General features: G+C 42.0%; 1 protein-coding gene and 1 long non-coding RNA gene across 7 annotated transcripts in view; both read left to right on the top strand.

Annotated features, from left to right (window-relative positions):
- LOC111973991 (protein kinase C and casein kinase II substrate protein 3) overlaps positions 1 to 17,404 on the top strand; it is a 34,142-nt gene extending 16,738 nt beyond the window's left edge. For 5 of the 6 annotated variants that reach the window (XM_024001480.2, XM_024001479.2, XM_024001475.2 and 2 more), the window contains 8 exons: positions 4,970 to 5,126; positions 5,417 to 5,652; positions 8,483 to 8,638; positions 10,964 to 11,139; positions 12,059 to 12,179; positions 13,361 to 13,494; positions 14,503 to 14,663; positions 16,123 to 17,404. In XM_024001480.2, coding sequence (XP_023857248.1) covers positions 4,970 to 5,126; positions 5,417 to 5,652; positions 8,483 to 8,638; positions 10,964 to 11,139; positions 12,059 to 12,179; positions 13,361 to 13,494; positions 14,503 to 14,663; positions 16,123 to 16,238 — 1,257 coding nt within the window. In that variant the 3' untranslated portion in view covers positions 16,239 to 17,404. The remainder of the gene's footprint in view (positions 1 to 4,969; positions 5,127 to 5,416; positions 5,653 to 8,482; positions 8,639 to 10,963; positions 11,140 to 12,058; positions 12,180 to 13,360; positions 13,495 to 14,502; positions 14,664 to 16,122) is intronic. The other variant, XM_024001481.2, reaches the window with a different exon arrangement.
- A 2,357-nt stretch (positions 17,405 to 19,761) lies between these two features.
- LOC139022548 (uncharacterized) lies at positions 19,762 to 20,559 on the top strand. The gene is made up of 3 exons (XR_011481117.1): positions 19,762 to 19,814; positions 19,954 to 20,013; positions 20,209 to 20,559. It is a non-coding gene; the product is annotated as an uncharacterized lncRNA (long non-coding RNA).
- The last annotated feature ends 12 nt before the right edge of the window (positions 20,560 to 20,571 follow it).

Raw genomic sequence — 20,571 nt, 5'->3', positions numbered from 1 at the left:
ACTACCACAGGACTGCCCCCTCAGGCAGCCTTCCATCGTTTTCATGGAGGGCTCCTTTTCAGGAGAAACACTACAGGGCAACACTCGTAATGAGTCCCTGCTGATTTATACATTTCCATGTCCTGGCTGTTAGAGGTTCCTCATCCCATTGGCTCCTCTTCCCTCCCCACCTCATCAGGCCTGTCCCATCAAGTTATCACTTGCTCCGAGGAAAACTAGCAGCAGTCGTCACCTGCTCTGTGCATCGAAGAGTTCAGTGGTTGGTTATGTAATATGTCTCTCTCCCTGGTGTCATGACTATCCTGACAGTGGATCGAAAGACTCATCACCTAGGCAAATACCTAGGCAAATGTTTGAAGATAGCCAGACCCCCTCTCTCCCACAGAGGAGTGGAAGGGGGGCTGTGCTGGTCTTGACACCTTAACACTGGGTCGTACATTTAGAGTTTTCTCTTTCTTGCCCTGCAGTATTGGGAAAGAAATCCCTTTGTCTACAGCAGACCTTTGCCGCCAAAAATTCTAACGGCCATAGAATGAACTTTGGAACAATTATTCAAAAGATAGGAATGTTTAAGAATGGATCCGTGGGGATCTAAAGATTAATCCTGTGATATGGTTTATTATTTTGTGATGGTATGACAAAGTAACTAACTCAAAGTGTACGCATCCTATGTATCAAGTTTACATCTAAATGTTGTATAAAATGTGATTATAAAAATACTATTGTGAAGACAAATGAAATTGCTTTTCATAAACTTGTGCCCAGTCAGTAACCACGCCCGCGTGAGCACAGACATTTTGTCGGCGTGATGGAACGCCCCCTTTTTGGCCAGAGTGCTTAAATGGACAAGCTAACGAAATGTACATTAGACCAGCCAACGTACAGCGCGAGCTGAGTGTTGACAAATGGTTAGAAACTCTGAAGCTCTCAACCTCAACACGGGTGAAGATCACCTAGGAGACACAAAACATTGGTCTGCAGCTGTGCATGTAAAAGTGGTCCTAGAATTTGACCGACGCCACGAGGGGAAAGAACAGATCCCTCTAGAATAGTTTCTTCAGATGTACTAATGGTTGTCTAACAATCACTCCACTACCAAAATACATTGTGACCTTACATCGAGCCACTACCGATAGACGTATCCATCGAGTTAAACAGAGAAAGACAGCTACGCGTGAATATATATATATATATTCACGCGTAGCTGTCTTTCTCTGTTTAACTCGATGGATACGTCTATCGGTAGTGGCTCGATGTAAGGTCACAATGTATTTTGGTAGTGGAGTGATTGTTAGACAACCATTAGTACATCTGAAGAAACTATTCTAGAGGGATCTGTTCTTTCCCCTCGTGGCGTCGGTCAAATTCTAGGACCACTTTTACATGCACAGCTGCAGACCAATGTTTTGTGTCTCCTAGGTGATCTTCACCCGTGTTGAGGTTGAGAGCTTCAGAGTTTCTAACCATTTGTCAACACTCAGCTCGCGCTGTACGTTGGCTGGTCTAATGTACATTTCGTTAGCTTGTCCATTTAAGCACTCTGGCCAAAAAGGGGGCGTTCCATCACGCCGACAAAATGTCTGTGCTCACGCGGGCGTGGTTACTGACTGGGCACAAGTTTATGAAAAGCAATTTCATTTGTCTTCACAATAGTATTTTTATAATCACATTTTATACAACATTTAGATGTAAACTTGATACATAGGATGCGTACACTTTGAGTTAGTTACTTTGTCATACCATCACAAAATAATAAACCATATCACAGGATTAATCTTTAGATCCCCACGGATCCATTCTTAAACATTCCTATCTTTTGAATAATTGTTCCAAAGTTCATTCTATGGCCGTTAGAATTTTTGGCGGCAAAGGTCTGCTGTAGACAAAGGGATTTCTTTCCCAATACTGCAGGGCAAGAAAGAGAAAACTCTAAATGTACGACCCAGTGTTAAGGTGTCAAGACCAGCACAGCCCCCCTTCCACTCCTCTGTGGGAGAGAGGGGGTCTGGCTATCTTCAAACATTTGCCTAGGTATTTGCCTAGGTGATGAGTCTTTCGATCCACTGTCAGGATAGTCATGACACCAGGGAGAGAGACATATTACATAACCAACCACTGAACTCTTCGATGCACAGAGCAGGTGACGACTGCTGCTAGTTTTCCTCGGAGCAAGTGATAACTTGATGGGACAGGCCTGATGAGGTGGGGAGGGAAGAGGAGCCAATGGGATGAGGAACCTCTAACAGCCAGGACATGGAAATGTATAAATCAGCAGGGACTCATTACGAGTGTTGCCCTGTAGTGTTTCTCCTGAAAAGGAGCCCTCCATGAAAACGATGGAAGGCTGCCTGAGGGGGCAGTCCTGTGGTAGTCCGACTTCCACACCAGAACGGTCAGCTCCACAGGGTTGGCAGCCCTGGGGGTTGGAGTTGTTGAGCTTACCTCCCAGAAGCTTTCGCAGCTCCCGACGTCTCGCAGGTCTCCATTGGAAGACATTTCGGGATCACCTTTACAGCACGGAATGATGGCGGCAATCTGTTAAACTGAAGAGAGAACAAGTAAGATTGACTGTAGATGGCCTACGTAGCTGGATATAGTTATGTGCAACCCACTCAAACTTCTGGGAGTCAAATTCAAGAGACAAATGCAGGGAAATTACCAAAAGCAACAGTTGCAACTACCATGTCATCACAAGAGACAAGTAAATTGCTGCCCTACTTGGCAAGCATCCATGCAGTTAATACCAAAGCAGTGGATGGGCAGAAAAAGAAAACTGAGAATATTTCTCATTTCCCACCTCCTTTCACTCTGACCCTGCTAACTTTCATGCGTTTTCTGACCAAGTGATCCACAGCACCACACATAACGTATCCAGTCACCTGACATTACGCCATATCTTTAATCTGTATAAAAAAGGCCCCATAGCGTCACCTCACAGAGCTAATGAGTCTACCCTGAAGGTGTAATCCAGTAATCCCTTAGGGTGAGGGGAGAGAAATAAGCAGAGCAGGTCTCACCTCTGAGTGTCCATCTCTGAGAGGATTGAGCCGAGGCAGAGAGACAGACTAGTTTTAGCCAGGCTGAGTGGGACTGGGGTAATGACTGGGGCTCTTAAGATTACAATGCCCTGTCATCCAGGTCTGCCAAGCAGCACACTTCCATTTGGTCATATTAATTGCAAGTCAACCAAATGGCTGATATCTAATATGTTTTTCAAGAGCAAAGCTCCCGGACACATCCACATTCCTTGAACTCTAGTACACTCATATGCTTGAAAATAAAAACACTTGTCGCATGGTCAATTGACAAGATAATTCAATATTAAAATAAAAAAATCTAATCTAGATTCATTTTTAAAAAGTCAATAAGCTAGGTGAAAATGAATTTCCAACTCAAAATGAACCCTGTACAGAGTTCTGGGGCCGGATACACAAAACATTACTTACGAAAAAACGTAAGAAGTTTAACGGGGGAAAAAAATAGGAAGTTTATAAGATAGTTTGGAAATGCAATTCCTCAAAATGTTCTAAATATCTTATGTGGCATTGACAGTGACGTGCTTGAAACCAATAAGCCTGTGTGACAGGGATGATCGGATTTTGTTATTTCACACAGCCATCAGACTAGCTATATCAAAAATGGATAACCAAGAAAAGATATTGAATCGATGGTGGAGGAAATAGCAGCCAGGAAAAGGTGGCTGTGGGGGAGACTTGATAACTACAGGGTCAATGCAGAGACCAAAAAGAAAGGATGGGCGAGAGTGGCCGAGTCTGCCTCTGCCGTCTGGGGTATGGCTAGGGACAGTGACGCCGTAAAACAAAGTTGGCTGCTAAGAAGAAGGGAGCTGAGAGTCCATTAAATGTGGAACAGCTGGAGGAGAAGGTGTCATCTATCATAGAGATGGTGGAAGACCAGTAAGTTAGCTAGAAAACATGTAAAGACATTATAGCCAATGATGTTAACGTTAGCCAAGTTCTTCTTTGCAAATTGACAAGATAGCACTAGCTATTTAACACTTCTAGAATATTGTAATATATTGTTACTAGCTAGATAATGAGCTAGTAATTTGTATTCTTGCTGTATTTAAAATATCCGGTAGCCAACTGTCTGAGGCGCAAGAAAACGTTCATGGTTACAAAAGTATCCATTCGTCTCAAGACAAGCTGTCCTAAAGTTAAGTACATTTCCAAGAAGAAATCCTAAAGCATTATTTTCAAGAATCCTATTTATTAACTTTTTTCTTAGGAAAAACCTTAAGGACATTTCCAATAACTTTGAGGAATAGCAACTTTGCTAAAAACTCTCTTCTTAGTTCGATAGTTAAGGGGGGGAAAAAATGGCAGTTAAGAGATTTCTTCTTAAGTTTTTGTGAATCCGGCCCCAGTTCCTTATACGTCCACTTCCCCGGTCCTGTTCCTGATTGGCACAACTAGCTAATACAAAGTCAAACGGCTTCCTTTGACAATTAGAGGAAGACTATGGATTCTGGTGAACATTCATTACCAAGGATATACAGTGTGACTTTGCACTGCTAAAAACGCCCTATCAAGTATGGCTGACCCCATTTTGTCGACAGGAAGTTGGTCAAAGAAGATTTTTTTTAGTCGAGCAGNATTGCGTTTATAATCCGAATGAGCAGTGGTTGGGGTGCTAAGAATTCTGGTTACGGTGAGCGTAGTTTCCAAATGTATGTACGGTAAGTTGACGCTGTCTTTCTCCACCCCCTTTCCATTGTGTAACAAGCCATCATATCGTGTATGTGTATTCTGTGTTAGTATTTTATTTAGTAAATAAATAAGAAGCCAATTTGTGTTTTGCTGAATCATCACTAAGGTTGGGGTTATTGCAGATATCAAGGAGTCTGCAACGTTCCGAATGAGACTCATATGCGGTAATAATGATTAAGTGACTGTTCTCCATATGTAGCAGATCTTTCTTACGCAAGTGTGTGTCCATCTTTACTTAGCCGGGGCACTACAAGAGGACGGTGAAGCGTATCGACGATGGACACAAGCTGTGCAACGAGCTAGTCGGCTGCTTCGCAGAGCGGGCCAAGATTGAGAAGGGCTATTCCCAGCAGCTGAGTGACTGGGCCAAGAAGTGGAGGGGCGTGGTGGAGAAAGGTGAGTTGGCCTGGTAGTGGAGGGACTCATTCGCCGTGGCCACTCCCAAAAGAGCCTGTAGTAAAGCTCATATACTGCCTCAACATTTATCTCATTCTCACCCTGTCAGTGACTAGTACATAAAACGGATATGACACGCCTTCCCAAAGATATAGGTCATCATTTACTGGTTGATAATGACTTCACTCTCATTAAATGACTTGGAGCCAAGTGTTATTGGAGTGAAATGTGTCCATTTAACCCTGTGAAGGGTGTCCATTATCCAAAATATGTCCATTATCCCCCTGAAGGGCCTCAGTATGGCACCCTGGAGAAGGCTTGGCATGCCTTCATGAATGCTGCTGATAGGCTGAGTGAGATCCACATGGAACTGAAGGAGCACCTGGCTGTGGAGGACAGCGAGAAGATCCGTAACTGGCAGAAAGATGCCTTCCACAAGCAGATGATCGGAGGGTTCCGGGAGACAAAGGATGCAGATGAAGGATTCCGCAAGGCACAGAAACCCTGGGTCCGGAAACTGAAAGACGTGAGTGTTGCTCTTATTTGATTATTTTTAATTTTTTTACCAGTTTAATGTTTAGACATCAACCCTGAATGACCAATAATAGATTAGTAGTATACATTGTGTTAAGTATTGTTTGGTATTTTATTAGGATCCCCATTAGCTGTTGTGAAAGCAGAAGCCACTCTTCCTGGGGTCCACACAAAACATGAAACATGACATAATAAAGAACATTAATGTTGCTAGTCTTGTGTGGCTCAGTTGGTAAAACATGAATCTTGCAACGCCAGATTTGTAGGTTTGATTCCCACGGGATACCGGTATGAAAAATGTATGCATTTGCCACCGTAAGTTGCGCTGGATAAGAGCAGCTGCTAAATGACTTAAAATGTAACAATATACAAGAAAAGCTCAAGGACAGAACTACATACATTGTAAAATGGCACACAGCCTACATACTTTTGTATATATAGTGTATGTGGACACCCATTCAAATGAGTAGATTTGGCAATTTCGGTCACACCTAGGTGTATAAAATGGAGCACACATCCATGCAATCTCCATAGACAAACATTGGCAGTAGAATGGCCTTACTGAAGAGCTCATTGACTTTCAATGTGGCACCGTCATAGGATGCCAACTTTCCAACAAGGCAATTCGTCAAATTTCTGCCCCGCTAGAGCTGCCCCGGTCAACTGTAAGTGGTGTTATTGTGAAGTGGAAATGGCTCAGCCGCGTTAAAATAGGCACACAACGGCCTCCCGGGTGGCGCAGTGCCTTAGTGCCACCAGAGATTCTGGGTTCGAGCCCAGGCTCTGTTGCAGCCGACCGRGACCGGGAGGCCCATGATGCGGCACACAATTGGCCCTGCGTCGTCCGGGCTAGGGAGGGTTTGGCCGGCAGGGATATCCTTGTCTCATTGCGCACTAGCGACTCCTGTGGCGAGCCGGGCACAGTGCACGCTGACCAGGTCGCTAGGTGTACGGTGTTTCCTCCGACACATTGGTGCAGCTGGCTTCRGGGTTGGATGTGCATTGTGTCAAGAAGCAGAGCGGCTTGGTTGTGTTTGAGGACGCATGGCTCTCGACCTTCGCCTCTCCCGAGTCCGTATGGGAGTTGCAGCGATGAGACAAGACTAACTACTATCAATGAAATTGGGGTAAAATAAAAGAAATACGCTCACAGATCGGGACCGTTGAGTGCTGAAGCGCGTAAAAATTGTCTGTCCTCGGTTGCAACACTCACTACGGAGTTCCGAACTGCCTCTGGAAGCAACGTCAGCGCAAGAACTGTTTGTCGGGAGCTTAATGAAATGGGTTTCCATGGCAGAGTAGACGCTGATCCAAGCTTAAGATCACTATGCGCAATGCCAAGTGTCGGCTGGAGTGGTGTAAAGCTGTGATGTAAAGCTCGCTGCCATTTGGACTCTGGAGTAATAGAAACGCGTTCTCTGAAGTGATGAATCACACTTCACCATCTGGCAGGCCTACAGATGAATCTGTGTTTGGCGGATGCCAGGAGAACACCCCAATGCATAGTGCCAACTAAAGTTTGGGGGAGGAGGAATAATGGTCTGAGGCTGTTTTTCATGCTTCTGGCTAGGCCCCTTAGTTGCAGTGAAGGGAAATCTTAACGCTACAGCATACAATGACGTTCTAGACAATTCTTTGCTTCCAACTTTGTGGCAACAGTTTGGGGAAGGCCGTTTCCTGTTTCAGCATGGCAATGCCCCCGTGCACAAAGCAAGGTCCYTACAGARATGGSTTGTCAAGATCGGTGTGTGGATGAACTTAACTGGCCTGCACAGAGCCCTGACCTCAACCCCATCGAACACCTTTGGGATGAATTGGAACGCCAACTGCGAGCCAGTCCTAATCGCCCAACATCAGTGGCCAACCTAATTCTCTTGTGGCTGAAAGGAAGCAAGTCCCCACAGCAATGTTCCAACTTCTAGTGGAAAGCCTTCCCAGAAGAGTGGAGGCTGCTGTTGCAGCAGAGGGACCAACTCCATATTAATGTCTGTGATTTTGGATTGAGATGTTTGAAGATCAAGTGTCCARATAGTTTTGGTCATGTAGTGTATCAATACATAAACACAAAATATCTGGGTCAGATAGGGGATAGGCGTTGTGCCGTGAGGTGTTGCTTTATCTGTTTTCTGAAACCAGGATTGCTGTTAATTTGAGGAATATGAGATGGGAGTTCCATGCAATAATGGCTCTATATAATACTGTACGCTTTGTTAAATTTGTTCTGGATTTGGGGACTGTGGAAAGACCCTTGGTGGCATGTCGGGTGGGCTAGGTGTGTGTCTCAGAGCTGTGTGTCAGTTGACTATACAAACAATTTGGAATTTTCAACACATTGACTGCGTCTCTTCTTTTTATAAGATACAATCTCAACTCTTAGCCAAGAGAGACTGGTATGCATKGTATGTATATTATCRATCTGATTACAATGAAGAGCAAGACGTGCTGCTCTGTTCCGGGCCCAGCTGCAGCTTAAATATGTCTTTCTTTGCAGCACTTGACCACATGACTGGACAATAATCAAGATAATACAAAATTACAGCCTGCAGGACTTYCTTTTTGGAGTGCGGTGTCAATTCAAAGTGTAATATTATTATGTACAGACCTCTCCCCATCTTTACAACCATAGAATCTATACGTTTTGACAATGACAGTTTACATTCTAAGGTAATACCAAGTAATTTTGTCTCCTTGACTTGTTCAACAGCCACACTATTAATTATCAGATTTAGCTGAGGTCTAGAGCCTAGGGAATGATTTGTACCAAATACAATGTAGATGTGGGGTTGGCGATTATTGTAAATAGAGAAATTCCTCTGTCCAAGGTGGAGTCGTCTAYGAAGAGTTACCACCAGACCTGTAAGGAGGAGAAGACTGCTTTGACTCGCGAGACCCATGCCAAGGCTGACCCCACCAAGTCACCGGAAGAGGTCCGCAAATTTACAGACCGTGTGGAGAAATGCAACCAGGAATCGGAGAAGGTACTGAAACTCCACCGATCATATGTGAACAATAAGTAGTCATCAGTTTGCATTACGTTTATTTTAGTCAAGAGGCTTGTGACGTCATTGAGGTTTTTTCTTACACGCTGTACTTTAGCTGGAATCCTGATACTTTTGAACCTACTGTTAACCCTTGAACCCAAGTGACAAGCCAAACTCTTGAGCATTCAATATGTTATTTGTACCCGCCTTTTGGGCTCCCGAGTGGCGCAGCGGTCTAAGGCACTGCATCTCCGTGCTAGAGGCATCACTACAGACACCCTGGTTCGAGTCCAGGCTGTATCACAACCGGCCGTGATTGGGAGTCCCATAGGGCGGCGCACAATTGGCCCAGCGTCGTCCGGGTTTGGCCCGGGTAGGCCGTCATTGTAAATAAGAATGTGTTCTTAACTGACTTGCCTAGTWAAATAAAGGTTACATATAGGATCAGCTAATTGTCCAGTCTAAATAGCAGATGTGTTGGCGGAGTTGGTTCAGTGCAGTTACAGAGCTTTGTTTTAGTTGGTGTGCTGTCTAGAGGCAGCCTGTAGTCAAGTGTSAAATTGTGGGTGGGGAAGCACATACCGATGTGCCTTTTTTTAAACATGACTGTTTGGCGTGCTGAGGCTTGTCAGGTGGCAGCTTTGCAGCGACACGCATATGGACTGGCAGCTGTTTTTGACTGGCTGGATCTGTAGAGGCTGTTACTGTTAGTCTCCCATGTCTAAACTATAATGAGCTGTAGGAAGTGCACAGTAAGGTCCCATTGATGTTGATTTTGTAATCAAAGCTTTCCTATAAACAAAGCTCCACCTAATTTAGAATGTAGGGATAATTTGTAATTTAGACAGTAAATCCAGTTTTTCTGGATTTATGTCTGTTTACTTGCCCACAGCTAATCTCTTGTGACTACACCCCATAACGGCTCTCTGTCTGCTCAGGGAGGGCAGGCTCTTTCTCTCAGATTACCAACATGCCAAACAACATTAGCTAGGTCAAAGCCAAGTGCTTCCTGGCATCTGATGTTTTTTTTTTTAAATGTATAAATATTTAAAATGGTATAACTGGACAAAATATATAAATGTACACTACCGTTCAAAAGTTTGGTATCACTTACAAATGAGCTTTTCTTTCAAAAGCAAGGTTTTTTTTTGTCCATTTTAAAACAACATCAAATTGATCAGAAATACAGTGTAGACATTGTTAATGTTGTAAATGAATATTGTTACTGGAAATGGCAGATTTTTTAAATGGAATATCTACATAGGTCCATTATCAGCAACCATCACTCCGGTGTTCCAAAGGCATGTTGTGTAAGATAATCCAAGTTTATCATTTTAAAAGGCTAATTGAGTTGCAAAGGAAAAAACCATATTTCAGACTGGTCAATAAAAAGAAAAGATTAAGATGGGGAAAAGAACACAGACACTGGACAGAGGAACTCTGCCTAGAAGGCCAGCATCCCGGAGTCGCCTCTTCACTGTTGACATTGAGACTGGTGTTTTGCGGGTACTATTTAATGAAGCTGCCAGTTGAGGACTTGTGAGGCGTCTGTTTCTCAAACTAGACACTCTAATGGACTTGTCCTTTGCTCAGTTGTGCACCGGGGCCTCCCACTCCTCTTTCTATTCTGGTTAGAGACAGTTTGCGCTGTTCTGTGAAGGGAGTAGTACACAGCGTTGTACGAGATTTTCAGTTTCTTGTCAATTTCTCGCATGGAATAGCCTTCATTTCTCAGAACAAGAATAGACTAACGAGTTTCAGAAGAAAGTTCTTTGTTTCTAGCCATTTTAAGCCTGTAATCGAACCCACAAATGCTGATGCTCCAGATACTCAAGTCGTCTGAAGGCGAGTTTTATTATTCTTTAAATCAGGACAACAGTTTTCAGCTGTGCTAACATAATTGAAACAGGGTTTTCTTAATGATCAATTAGCCTTTTTAAAATGATAAACTTGGATTAGCTTACACAACATGCCTTTGGAACACCGGAGTGATGGTTGCTGATAATGGGCCTCTGTATGCCTATGTAGATGTTACATAAAAAATCTGCCGTTTCCAGCTACAATTGTCATTTACAACATTAACAATGTCTACACTGTATTTCTGATCAATTTGACGTTATTTTAATGGACAAAAAATGTTGCTTCTTTCAAAAACAAGGACATTTCTAAGTGACCCCAGACTTTTGAACGGTAGTGTAAATGGCTAATGCGTTTCTACCGTTTACTCCCATTTTTTTTTTTTTGCACGTAAAGATGGTGATGCTGTGATCTGTGTCTGAAGCCAGAGGTCTAGTTAGTTGTGTGTCTGATTTTTAACTCCAGGCAAAGGAGCGCTATGAGAAGGCTTTGGAGGAGCTGAACCGCTGTAACCCACGCTACATGGAGGACATGGAGCAGGTATTTGAGATCACCCAGGAGGCCGAGAAGAACAGGCTGTGCTTCTTCAAGGAGGTRCTGCTGGACATCCACAAACACATGGACCTCTCCAGCAAGGATGGGTATGACAATCACACATTCTGCTGACTAGTACCTCTACCCTTGTTCTGTGAAATATCTTGAGTGAAGTGAGGTAATCTTATTTATTCTTTTTCTGGACACATCTATTAATGGTTTACAACGTATCTTGGTTCATATATTTATTTCATAAGAAATATATTTTCCATTTATCTTGAATTGGGTACTGGKCATTTGTTACATACAGGTATGATGAGACATCAGTCATGTTTTACAGTTGCATAGATTGATAAGATTGAACAGTAAACGTTGAGCYTGGGCATCTAATAGTGCAACTACTTTGTAGTATTAGCCTACATTTCTGTTCAACAGTATGTGTACACAAGGAGTGAATGTTCAACTGCTGGTGTTGTCCATTAACTAGCAGTCTTTCATATCAGGTCCTTACTGTATTTAGACAAGGGCCAGGTGACCATGGTACTGTCGATGGTTGGGCTGAACAAATATTCAGTGGAATTTGGCCACATTCTTATAGCTTGGTATTACCAGAGGTTGAGATAAACCTGGCATAGTACAGTAAGAGTTGATCTATGGGTTTGGCTGGATAAAGTCGACCAATCCCACAACAAAAACAACCTCAGTCACACATTCCAATAGAAGGCTAAATAAAAAAAATGTTATGGTGATTTCAGTTTTATTTGTGGACCTCTGCATATCCTCCCATTTAAAAAACAAAATAGAAAAATGGTTTGAAGTATTTTATGTTCCTATAATGAAATGGTTTTTGACGCGTGTGCTCTCATTTTGCCACAGACCCCTGTTATCCTGTGTGTTCATACCCAAGATGTTCACATTACATACTTGTCGTTAGTTCAACACGGGTGGATGCAGTCTTACGCATTGACCACAGTATTGTGTGGAGAATGTGACTCCAGTGATTTAACAGAGGAATTTGTCCCTTAGATTCAAGGTCCTGTACAGTGACCTGGGCCAGACCATCACTGCAGCCAATGACAGCGAAGACCTGAGGTGGTGGAGAAACACCCATGGGCCTGGGATGAGCATGAACTGGCCACAGTTTGAGGTAAAGGACATTTGTCGGTCTAACCTTTTTTTATGTAAACAATTGTCTATTGAATGAGGGCACATGAGTTACAATACAAATTGCATACCGTAAGCTTATAAATGTTGCCTATGTTTACTGATTTTCAAATAGTATATATGAAACCCAAATGATCTGGTAAAGAAACGTTGTAAAAGGTATTCACTGTTCATATAAATAAGAAATCTTCTCCATAGAGCCATATTGAGCTCTTGCTTGAACTGTTGGTAAATTCCCGAAAGGGGATGACATTGAATGGGCCCTTGTGTGACATGTGGACCTGAGTGGGTTCTGGAATGCTGGAGTGCTTCCTTAGAGCTAAAGCCTGCTCTGACCACCCCACACACAGCCCAAGGGTCGTAAGCCAGACCATTAAAACTGCTCCTCAGTCACCACCTTCACTCTACTGCACATGCAGGAGGCTGCAAAATGCAATTTTTCTGTTTTGTGGAAAATTACAGCTACTGTGAACAAAAAAATCCTCTACTTCATAATGATCAGTTTAAAGCTGGCGATAGCTGGCACACAGGAGTATGTTGATCTGGAAACCGGCGTTGGTTTCCAGTTCCAGGCAAAGCCACTGTGAAGCTTGTGGAGAGTGAGAACGAGGCAGCTCTCCTCTGTCTCCTTAGGAATCCTTTGGCATTCCCACTGGTTTCCCCGGACACAGGGGCCCTTTGTCCTGGCTGGGGAGCAGCACAGCTCTCTGTAGTGGCTCCAGCACTAGGCACAAGGCTTCAAAAGCGCTCTGGTTATTTAGTATCCTCCCAAAGATGATGCCTCAACATGTGACTGGCGAAACTGTACCCCCAGTTATCAGTTAACACCCGTTTATTGTCATTTTCTTTCTCCGCTTTTCACTGGATGGTGATTTTGGTTTAAATTACAGTTCTGTGAGGTGGCTGTTCTTTTGTGGTGTTTGGGTGTGGTTTTGATCGACTGCATTGATAAAACAAACTTTAAAAAACACAATATGCCAGATGAATACAATAAATATTTCACTCAGTAAGTGTGAGAGATGTTCAAAATAAGCTATACTGTTTGGAAGAAGCATCTGTATGTGTGAGAAAATGGGATGTTACCAGCTGGTGATAGTTAGAAAACATAAAATAGTTCCATGCTTTTTAAAGTAACTGTTAATAAAAGACGTCTGTTTGTCCCAGGAGTGGTCCCCTGAGTCAAACCGCTCCATCTCCAACCAGAAGGCGAGGAACAGCCGGGCCGAGGACGTGGTCACCCTGACCAACATTGTCCCTTCGAGCGAGGAGGCACCCCAGACCCCTCAGGAGACCACCAGGTAACTGTGCTCTCGGGTCATTTGCAGGTCACAATCACAGTAGCTTCTGTACCAAATTAGTTGTTCAAATTTAGAGATTACTCTTTGTCTGACTGCACCACTATTCATGACTTGTCTTCTCAGCTTTAGGGCAGTTAACAATGTTAACATGTCATTCATCTTCTATAATACAATAGTTGCCTTGTGCAGGGAGCAGGAAAGACTGGGAAAAATAGTTGTGGAGGACAGTATCTTGTTTTTCTGACTCACTGTCACCATGGGACAATGGATGTTTATGAGGAGTACATCCTTTTTTTATTTGTAATAAAAATGAATAACTTTGGTACACGAGGCAGAGTTTTTATTTTTCAAAAACATGACAAACGAAAGGATGACAGTTATTGTTTAACTCCTTGTTGGTTTGCTCCAGAGACGTATACTGAACCTCTGAGGTGTTTAGACTACAATTATTCCAGCTTTTGAAGAACTATTTGGCTTCTGCTACTGTATTTGTCTTGTGTTCTTAGTAACCCTTGGTCCCCCAAGGAGTTAACTTCCTGTATCCACAGAGAGCTGCAGCCTCTAATTAGTGTTTGTACTAGTGCTGAGTCAGAGGCCTTATGTATTTTTTGCCTTTTTTTTTATTCTTGTGTTGCATTTAACCTCCATATTCAGTTAACATACACCAGTCACAGATGTTCATCTGAGTGTGTGAGCACTGCGATCAAATGAAGGTATATTGATGTAGTGTCACCTTTCATAGAACTTGTTGGGGGGGGGGGGGACCTGTGGTCGCTACCACCCTCTGTTGGTTAGTTATTGCTACAGTGACATGAGAATACACGGCCGTTTTATGACAATGTTTTGATTTCTGGTTTCAGCCTCCATGTGTAGTTTGGAAGAGAATATTACATGTTCAGTGTTTTCTTCATACCATCCTTGTATGACTACTCAAAGTAATAGATTTGTTTAGCTTTTTTTTTGCCAAGGGATACTAACCCTCTGCCCTTTTTCCTTTCCTGTCAATAGAGGGGTTAAAGACTACTCATCAGACTGGTCTGACGAAGACATCCCCAAAAAGGTCATCGCTGCTAATGGGGTGGAGGAGGAAGAGAAGGTAGCAGGTGTACGAGTTAGAGCGTTGTATGATTACACTGGGCAGGAGGCGGATGAGCTGAGCTTTAAAGCAGGTATTAATCCCTACTAATGCTTATTAATGTCACCGGACATCGACACACACACACACACACACACACACACACTCGGACCAATGTATGCATGGCAGCCACAGCTCACTTTGGTCCTAATGCACACTTTGTCTTGCTAAACTAGTGGCATGGATATTAATTCACCGTTTGTTCATTTGGTCTAGAAACGTGTTGAATTTAAAAAAATGAGAAACAGTAGGAGAATTAATACAAGTGTGATTTGCACAACATGAGCATCAGATTTGAAGACCCTGTGCAGCGATATTATTTGTATCCTACCACTTACCTGATTTAGTTATGGAAAGGATATGTATCGTACAGGATCAGCCTTGGTTCCCTTTGGTCTGATTTTTTTTACACATATATCCTTGATTATAATTATTTCGTAGGATGTCCTGTTTGAAACATTACTGTGTTTACAGCTTTGGGCGAAGTTACTCATCTTAATTCTGGATGTTTAACACTCAAAATGTAACTAATAAGAAGGCAATGCATGTTGCCAAACTAAATGATTATCAAATAATCATTTTTAAACCCCTACAACTCGTCAACACTGCAGGTAAGTGTTGCAATTGATGGTCATGACGATTATGTTTTGTGCAACGTGTGTGAATGAACCTTGAACTCAACCATACTTGTCATTTGTCAAGAGACTTCACAAAATTCAGTTATTTTATCCTAGATGATTCCTGCCAGCTAAAAGGCACAGGGTAAAATTGTCCATTATTTTGATTAGCAGTTAATTCCCATGATCACGACGACCCTAGAGGACCCTTTGTTACGCCAGTGGAAATAAAACTGCCGTTAAGGCAGTGCTAAGGCCCCTCTGTTTGGTTGGGGTCACACTCAAGTCTTCCTCCCAGTGGAGCTTAACCAGTTTAAGCCCACGTCAGAGCCCAGTCTAACTGGGAGCCAATGTCTGGGTCTATCTCCTAGATTAGTAGATATCTACACAGAGGGGGGTCGTACACCCTTGGATTTGGAGTGGATACTGGATAATAGGAGTTGAAGTCCCCATGTGGATAGACCTTAGTAGACCTTAGTGCACTGTGGCCTTGCTTTTGGTCTACTTTGGTTCCAGTCTTGAGGGATCACAAAATGCCAAATCATTTGAGGCAGGGGTTAACGATACTTTGGAGGAATAAGCCCTCACACTGAGCTTTTGCTTTCTAGAAGAGCACCTCAGATTAAACTAAGAGGTGATATAGCTAGATGTCAATATTTTAGTCATTTCAACTATTTGGATATGGTGAGAACACGATTTACACAGGTAATTATGCTGCCACCTTATGGTGGTCCCTGTAACAAAACTGAGATTCAGATTCAGTACATTACAACAGGTGGTGTCTGTGGAATATTCCCGATATACATGGGACTGGGAGAAAGTGTGAGTTATTATTTAAGCATGGTCCGCTGTGCTTTCTGCTCTCTCATCACTCAGGTGAAGAACTAATGAAGATGGGTGTGGAGGACGAGCAGGGCTGGTGCAAAGGGCAGCTGGCCAACGGAGAGGTGGGCCTTTACCCTGCTAACTATGTCCAGGTCGTCACATCCTGATGACCCGCCCCCTTCCTGGGCAATAATGCAGCCAATGGTACTACAGAGTACAGACATCATGAGAATTACTGACAGCAACACCAGCACAGCCATCTTATCCACCACCCCCCCAGAAGACTGGATGTGCTTGGTGTTTTTGTTGCGACAGCTGTTGCTCTTCATTTCAAGTATAATGAAACAAGAATATTAAAACTGAATTAAAAACTGATGTTTCCTTAACAAACTACTAGAGGATTAATAACAAGAATGGAGGTCATCATCCCATGGACTTTATCCTCAGTCTTTGTGAGAGACATAACCAGTACAGTGCCTTTGAAAAGGATACCAGGGAAGGATGTTTGCAGACCGTTCCTCTACCATGTGATTGGCTGCACTCGGCAGTGGATTAGGCTGGGTGACGATATGAGCGACCCCTGGAGGACAGGATAGTACATAGCAAGTCAACTGATCACGAGAATGCCTCTGCAAGGATGCAGAAATGATCTCTCTTCAGTTGTGCATCTCAACTTTTGACATTTCAGTAGCTTTCACTCAAAGCACAATTCACTTCAAGTATTTATTAAGATGAGATGGTATGCACAGTTTTTCACCTGTTACTTGCAGTTTCTTTACGATATGTTGTGTACTTCACGTGTTCATTTTCCCGACTATGTTTAGTATGTAGATACACTTAATATTTGTAATGGTATGTGTGGGATAGTTAGTAGATTAAGGTTACAGTGCATTCAAACCCACATTGGTTTGCTGTGCACGCTTAGTTTTTTTATTTTCAGTAAAATAGCCATACTTATGTGAGATTAGGGATTTGAGAGTAATTCCATATCGCCTATTTTGCTACCATTTTTTTTGTATTCAACATTTTACCTACAGTCAGACTTATTTGCATTTTAATTTATTTTTCTTGTTTAAATCATTTTAAATATACTTTTTTGCATATGAACTAAACCAACTAAACCAGGGAGAGGTAAGACTTGTGTAAGTTAGTTGATTTAAACCTGTGGGACGAAGTGAGATGCAAGGTGTGTGTACAGCTATGAGACTGTTTTGAGGGCAATGGAAATATTTCTGTCTCCACGGCTCTGTGCTCACTGTGAACATGGTTTTACATGAAACTTCTGTAACAAGCTAATCTATGTACAATTCAGAAATTAAACATTTGAATCAAATCCCGATCCACCAGCTGAATTATTTTCACTTCTCGTCTTATGAGGATAATCAGGAAGTATTGTTGAATGGATTCTTATGCTTGGAAATGAGTTGTGTGGTTCACACAACCATCTTATGTCTGGAGATTAATATAAAATGTGTCTTATGAAATTAATATCACAAATTTTCTCATTACGTATCTTAAGGTTACCTTTTAAGACCGGTGTCGAGCCATGCATTGGTGAACCATGCCCAGTGAGAAACATAATGGTGATTTACTGTAAACCAGTGAACAAACAAGCCATAAAATTACTCTAGTATATATCTGTCACATGGGAATAACAATATTGGAACTTCCTGGATATTATTCTGCACATTTCTAGTAGGTAGTAAATCTAAATGTGCACTGATAACATGACCTTCAAGCCCTGGCATTCCCAGGAGTGGTGTACGGAACCATTTCTATAGAATACATTTCCTTCAATGTAGTGACTGAGTTGCTTTGCAGTAACATTGGACTTGGGTGTTAGTTTGATGAACCAAAACATAATGAGAACAAAGACGGCTTTGTAAACAGTAATGATTGTTATTGTATGTAAATGAATTGCGAAATCATTTATTGTAAGGGATGTATGTGGTGAAGTTGATGTTTGAACGTTAAAGTTGAAAAACTTGAATATGAATGTAAAAATAGTGTGAACAGCATTAACTAAACCATCGGTTTCATACATACACTGAGTATACACAATGTTAACACCTGTTCTTTCCATGAGACTAACCAGGTGATGTTAAATCCACTCAAGTGTAGTTGAAGGGGAGGAGACAGGTTAAAGAAGGATTTTTAAGCCTTGAGACAATTGAGACCTGGATTGTGAATGTGTGCCATTGAGGGTGAATGGGCAAGACAATGTTAGTGATTTTGAACGAGGTATGGTAGTAGGTGCCAGGCGCACCAGTTTGTGTTAAGAGCTGCAACGCTCAACAGTTTCCCGTGTGTATCAAGAATGGTCCACCACCCAAAGGACATCCAGCCAACTTGACACAACTGTGGGAAGCATTGGAGTCAACATGGGCCAGCATCCCTGTGCAACACTTTCGACACCTTGTAGAGTCCATTTCCCAATGAATTGAGGCTGTTCTGAGGGCAAAGTAAGGTATTCCTAATATTTAGTATACTTGGTGTACATGGCCAGTTAGAGGAAAGTTATTGTTTTGGGGCATATCTGCAGACCTTTCTTGTTTTGGCTGCACATGTTCAAGTCTGAGAAGAGTGTTGATTATAAAGTGTCATAAATCATTGTCTTGAATTGCCTATGTTATCTAAATCAAAAAGCAGGATGTATTTATGGTTTCGCTATGTTTATTCCATAACCAAAACATTGATATTTTCAAAATTGTTTCATTTGGTGAAGCATCTATTTATGAAATGAATTATGGGTTATGGCGTTGACTCCAGAGACCTGGGTCAAATGCATATCTTTGAGGTGCACCTGATTTAGCTTGGAGTTTGCAATGTTGGTACTATTTCATTGGAACTTTTCTTCATGGCAAAAATGTATCAAGCAGTCAATTATTTTAACGTATTTGACAATTGTATTTGACCCCGGTTTGACTAACCATAATTAGGTTTGAAATAATAATTTGATCTCCCCTATCTTGGGAGGCTACAGTAGCCTGCACCGTACCACTTGTTTTGACTGCTGAGTGGTTATCTACCTAGCTTCCAAGGAACCATCACGATCTCTCACTTTATTTATTTTTTATCATATCAGTATCACGTGATCCATATCGCGAACGAATGAGTTTATGGTTAAGCTTAAATAGGTAATACATTTCTACTTTGCGGCATCTGTGTATAAAAGCAGAGGAGATCCTGCTTCACTTCACATGCAGTTTTTCCTACATCAGGTAAGTGCTTAACTGCTCTTTCTAGAAGGACGATGCTAGTTCCATATTACCCACACTACACTTTTAATGGTACTTGACAGCATTTTTACAATATTCTTTTTTTGTTCAACATTGGATGTGTACATTTATTTTGACATTTGATTATATCTGAGTAATATTGGATAGTTGAACTCTTGAATGTCTTAAGAGACAAATTGTATAAAATAAGCATGTTTTCTTTCCTCTCTTAGACTAAGAGGGAAAACACTTTGACCAGAGCACATTCATCATGACTCTTGTCTTCATGCTGAGCCATACCTCAGCACTGCTATGTGCAGTGAACTGTCATCCTCTGGTGGGAAGACAACTCACAAAGTCGTATTATCATAAGAATAGCATTTCAATATGAATATTATGACTGCTTCCGTTGCCATACTAAATAAATTGCACGAGTGTGATTTTATTTATTGTAATTATGTATTACCTTGTTTTTGCAGGCTTTGAATGAGGTGACAACTGGAAATGAGGACATGGACACCTCAGGTAGGCCATGAATCCCATTTTCTTGTTATGAGAAGACAAGCCAAGATAACATCTGAATCATTAATTCAACCTGCTACGTGATGCAGTTATTGTACGATGATTATTCTAGATTGCCTTTAATGTTTTGTCTTTGGTACAGATACATTTGACAGTGATCTTGACGTCTCCGACGTAACTGAGGCCGCCAACGAAAACTTAGGTAAGATCTTGCTTTAAAGAATGTGTATCAAATCTATTGGATCTTGTCTACACTATGCTGTCCAAAGCACAGACATATGTTTTTATTCTTCTATTCTATTTCTATGGTCCAATAATGACACAATTAAGGTGAAACCATGGCAATGAACTCTGGATTGAAGTATTTACCATTATTTGCTACCATGGGCATTGACAGACATGATCCACTCATCCTATTTGGAGATATTGCTATGGAAACTAGGATTCGGAATGCTTCTCCATGCACAGCTTGAGATTGCAAGTGGCCCAAAAGCAAGAATGGGGTTCTGACTGTGCCTGTGTACATCTCCTCTTTGTATAGTAAGTGTATTTTTGAATTCATTTTGAATAGTGGCCATTCACACCTAACTTTCATTATGATCGCCTTACTGCTGTCTAATTTAAAGGTTCCTAAATTCAGTGCGGTGAAAATCGTCTTACGCATTCTTTACAGCTTTAAAGGAGAAAGATATCATCATAAAAGGACTGATCTCCTTCCACCTGTCTACCTGCATCCAATTTTTGTGGTGGAAGCAGCATC

Source organism: Salvelinus sp. IW2-2015, linkage group LG15, assembly GCF_002910315.2.
Source record: "Salvelinus sp. IW2-2015 linkage group LG15, ASM291031v2, whole genome shotgun sequence".
Taxonomy (NCBI): Eukaryota; Metazoa; Chordata; class Actinopteri; order Salmoniformes; family Salmonidae; genus Salvelinus; species Salvelinus sp. IW2-2015.
Note: the sequence above shows the minus strand (reverse complement) of the source record. Positions and strands in the feature narration are given on the sequence as shown.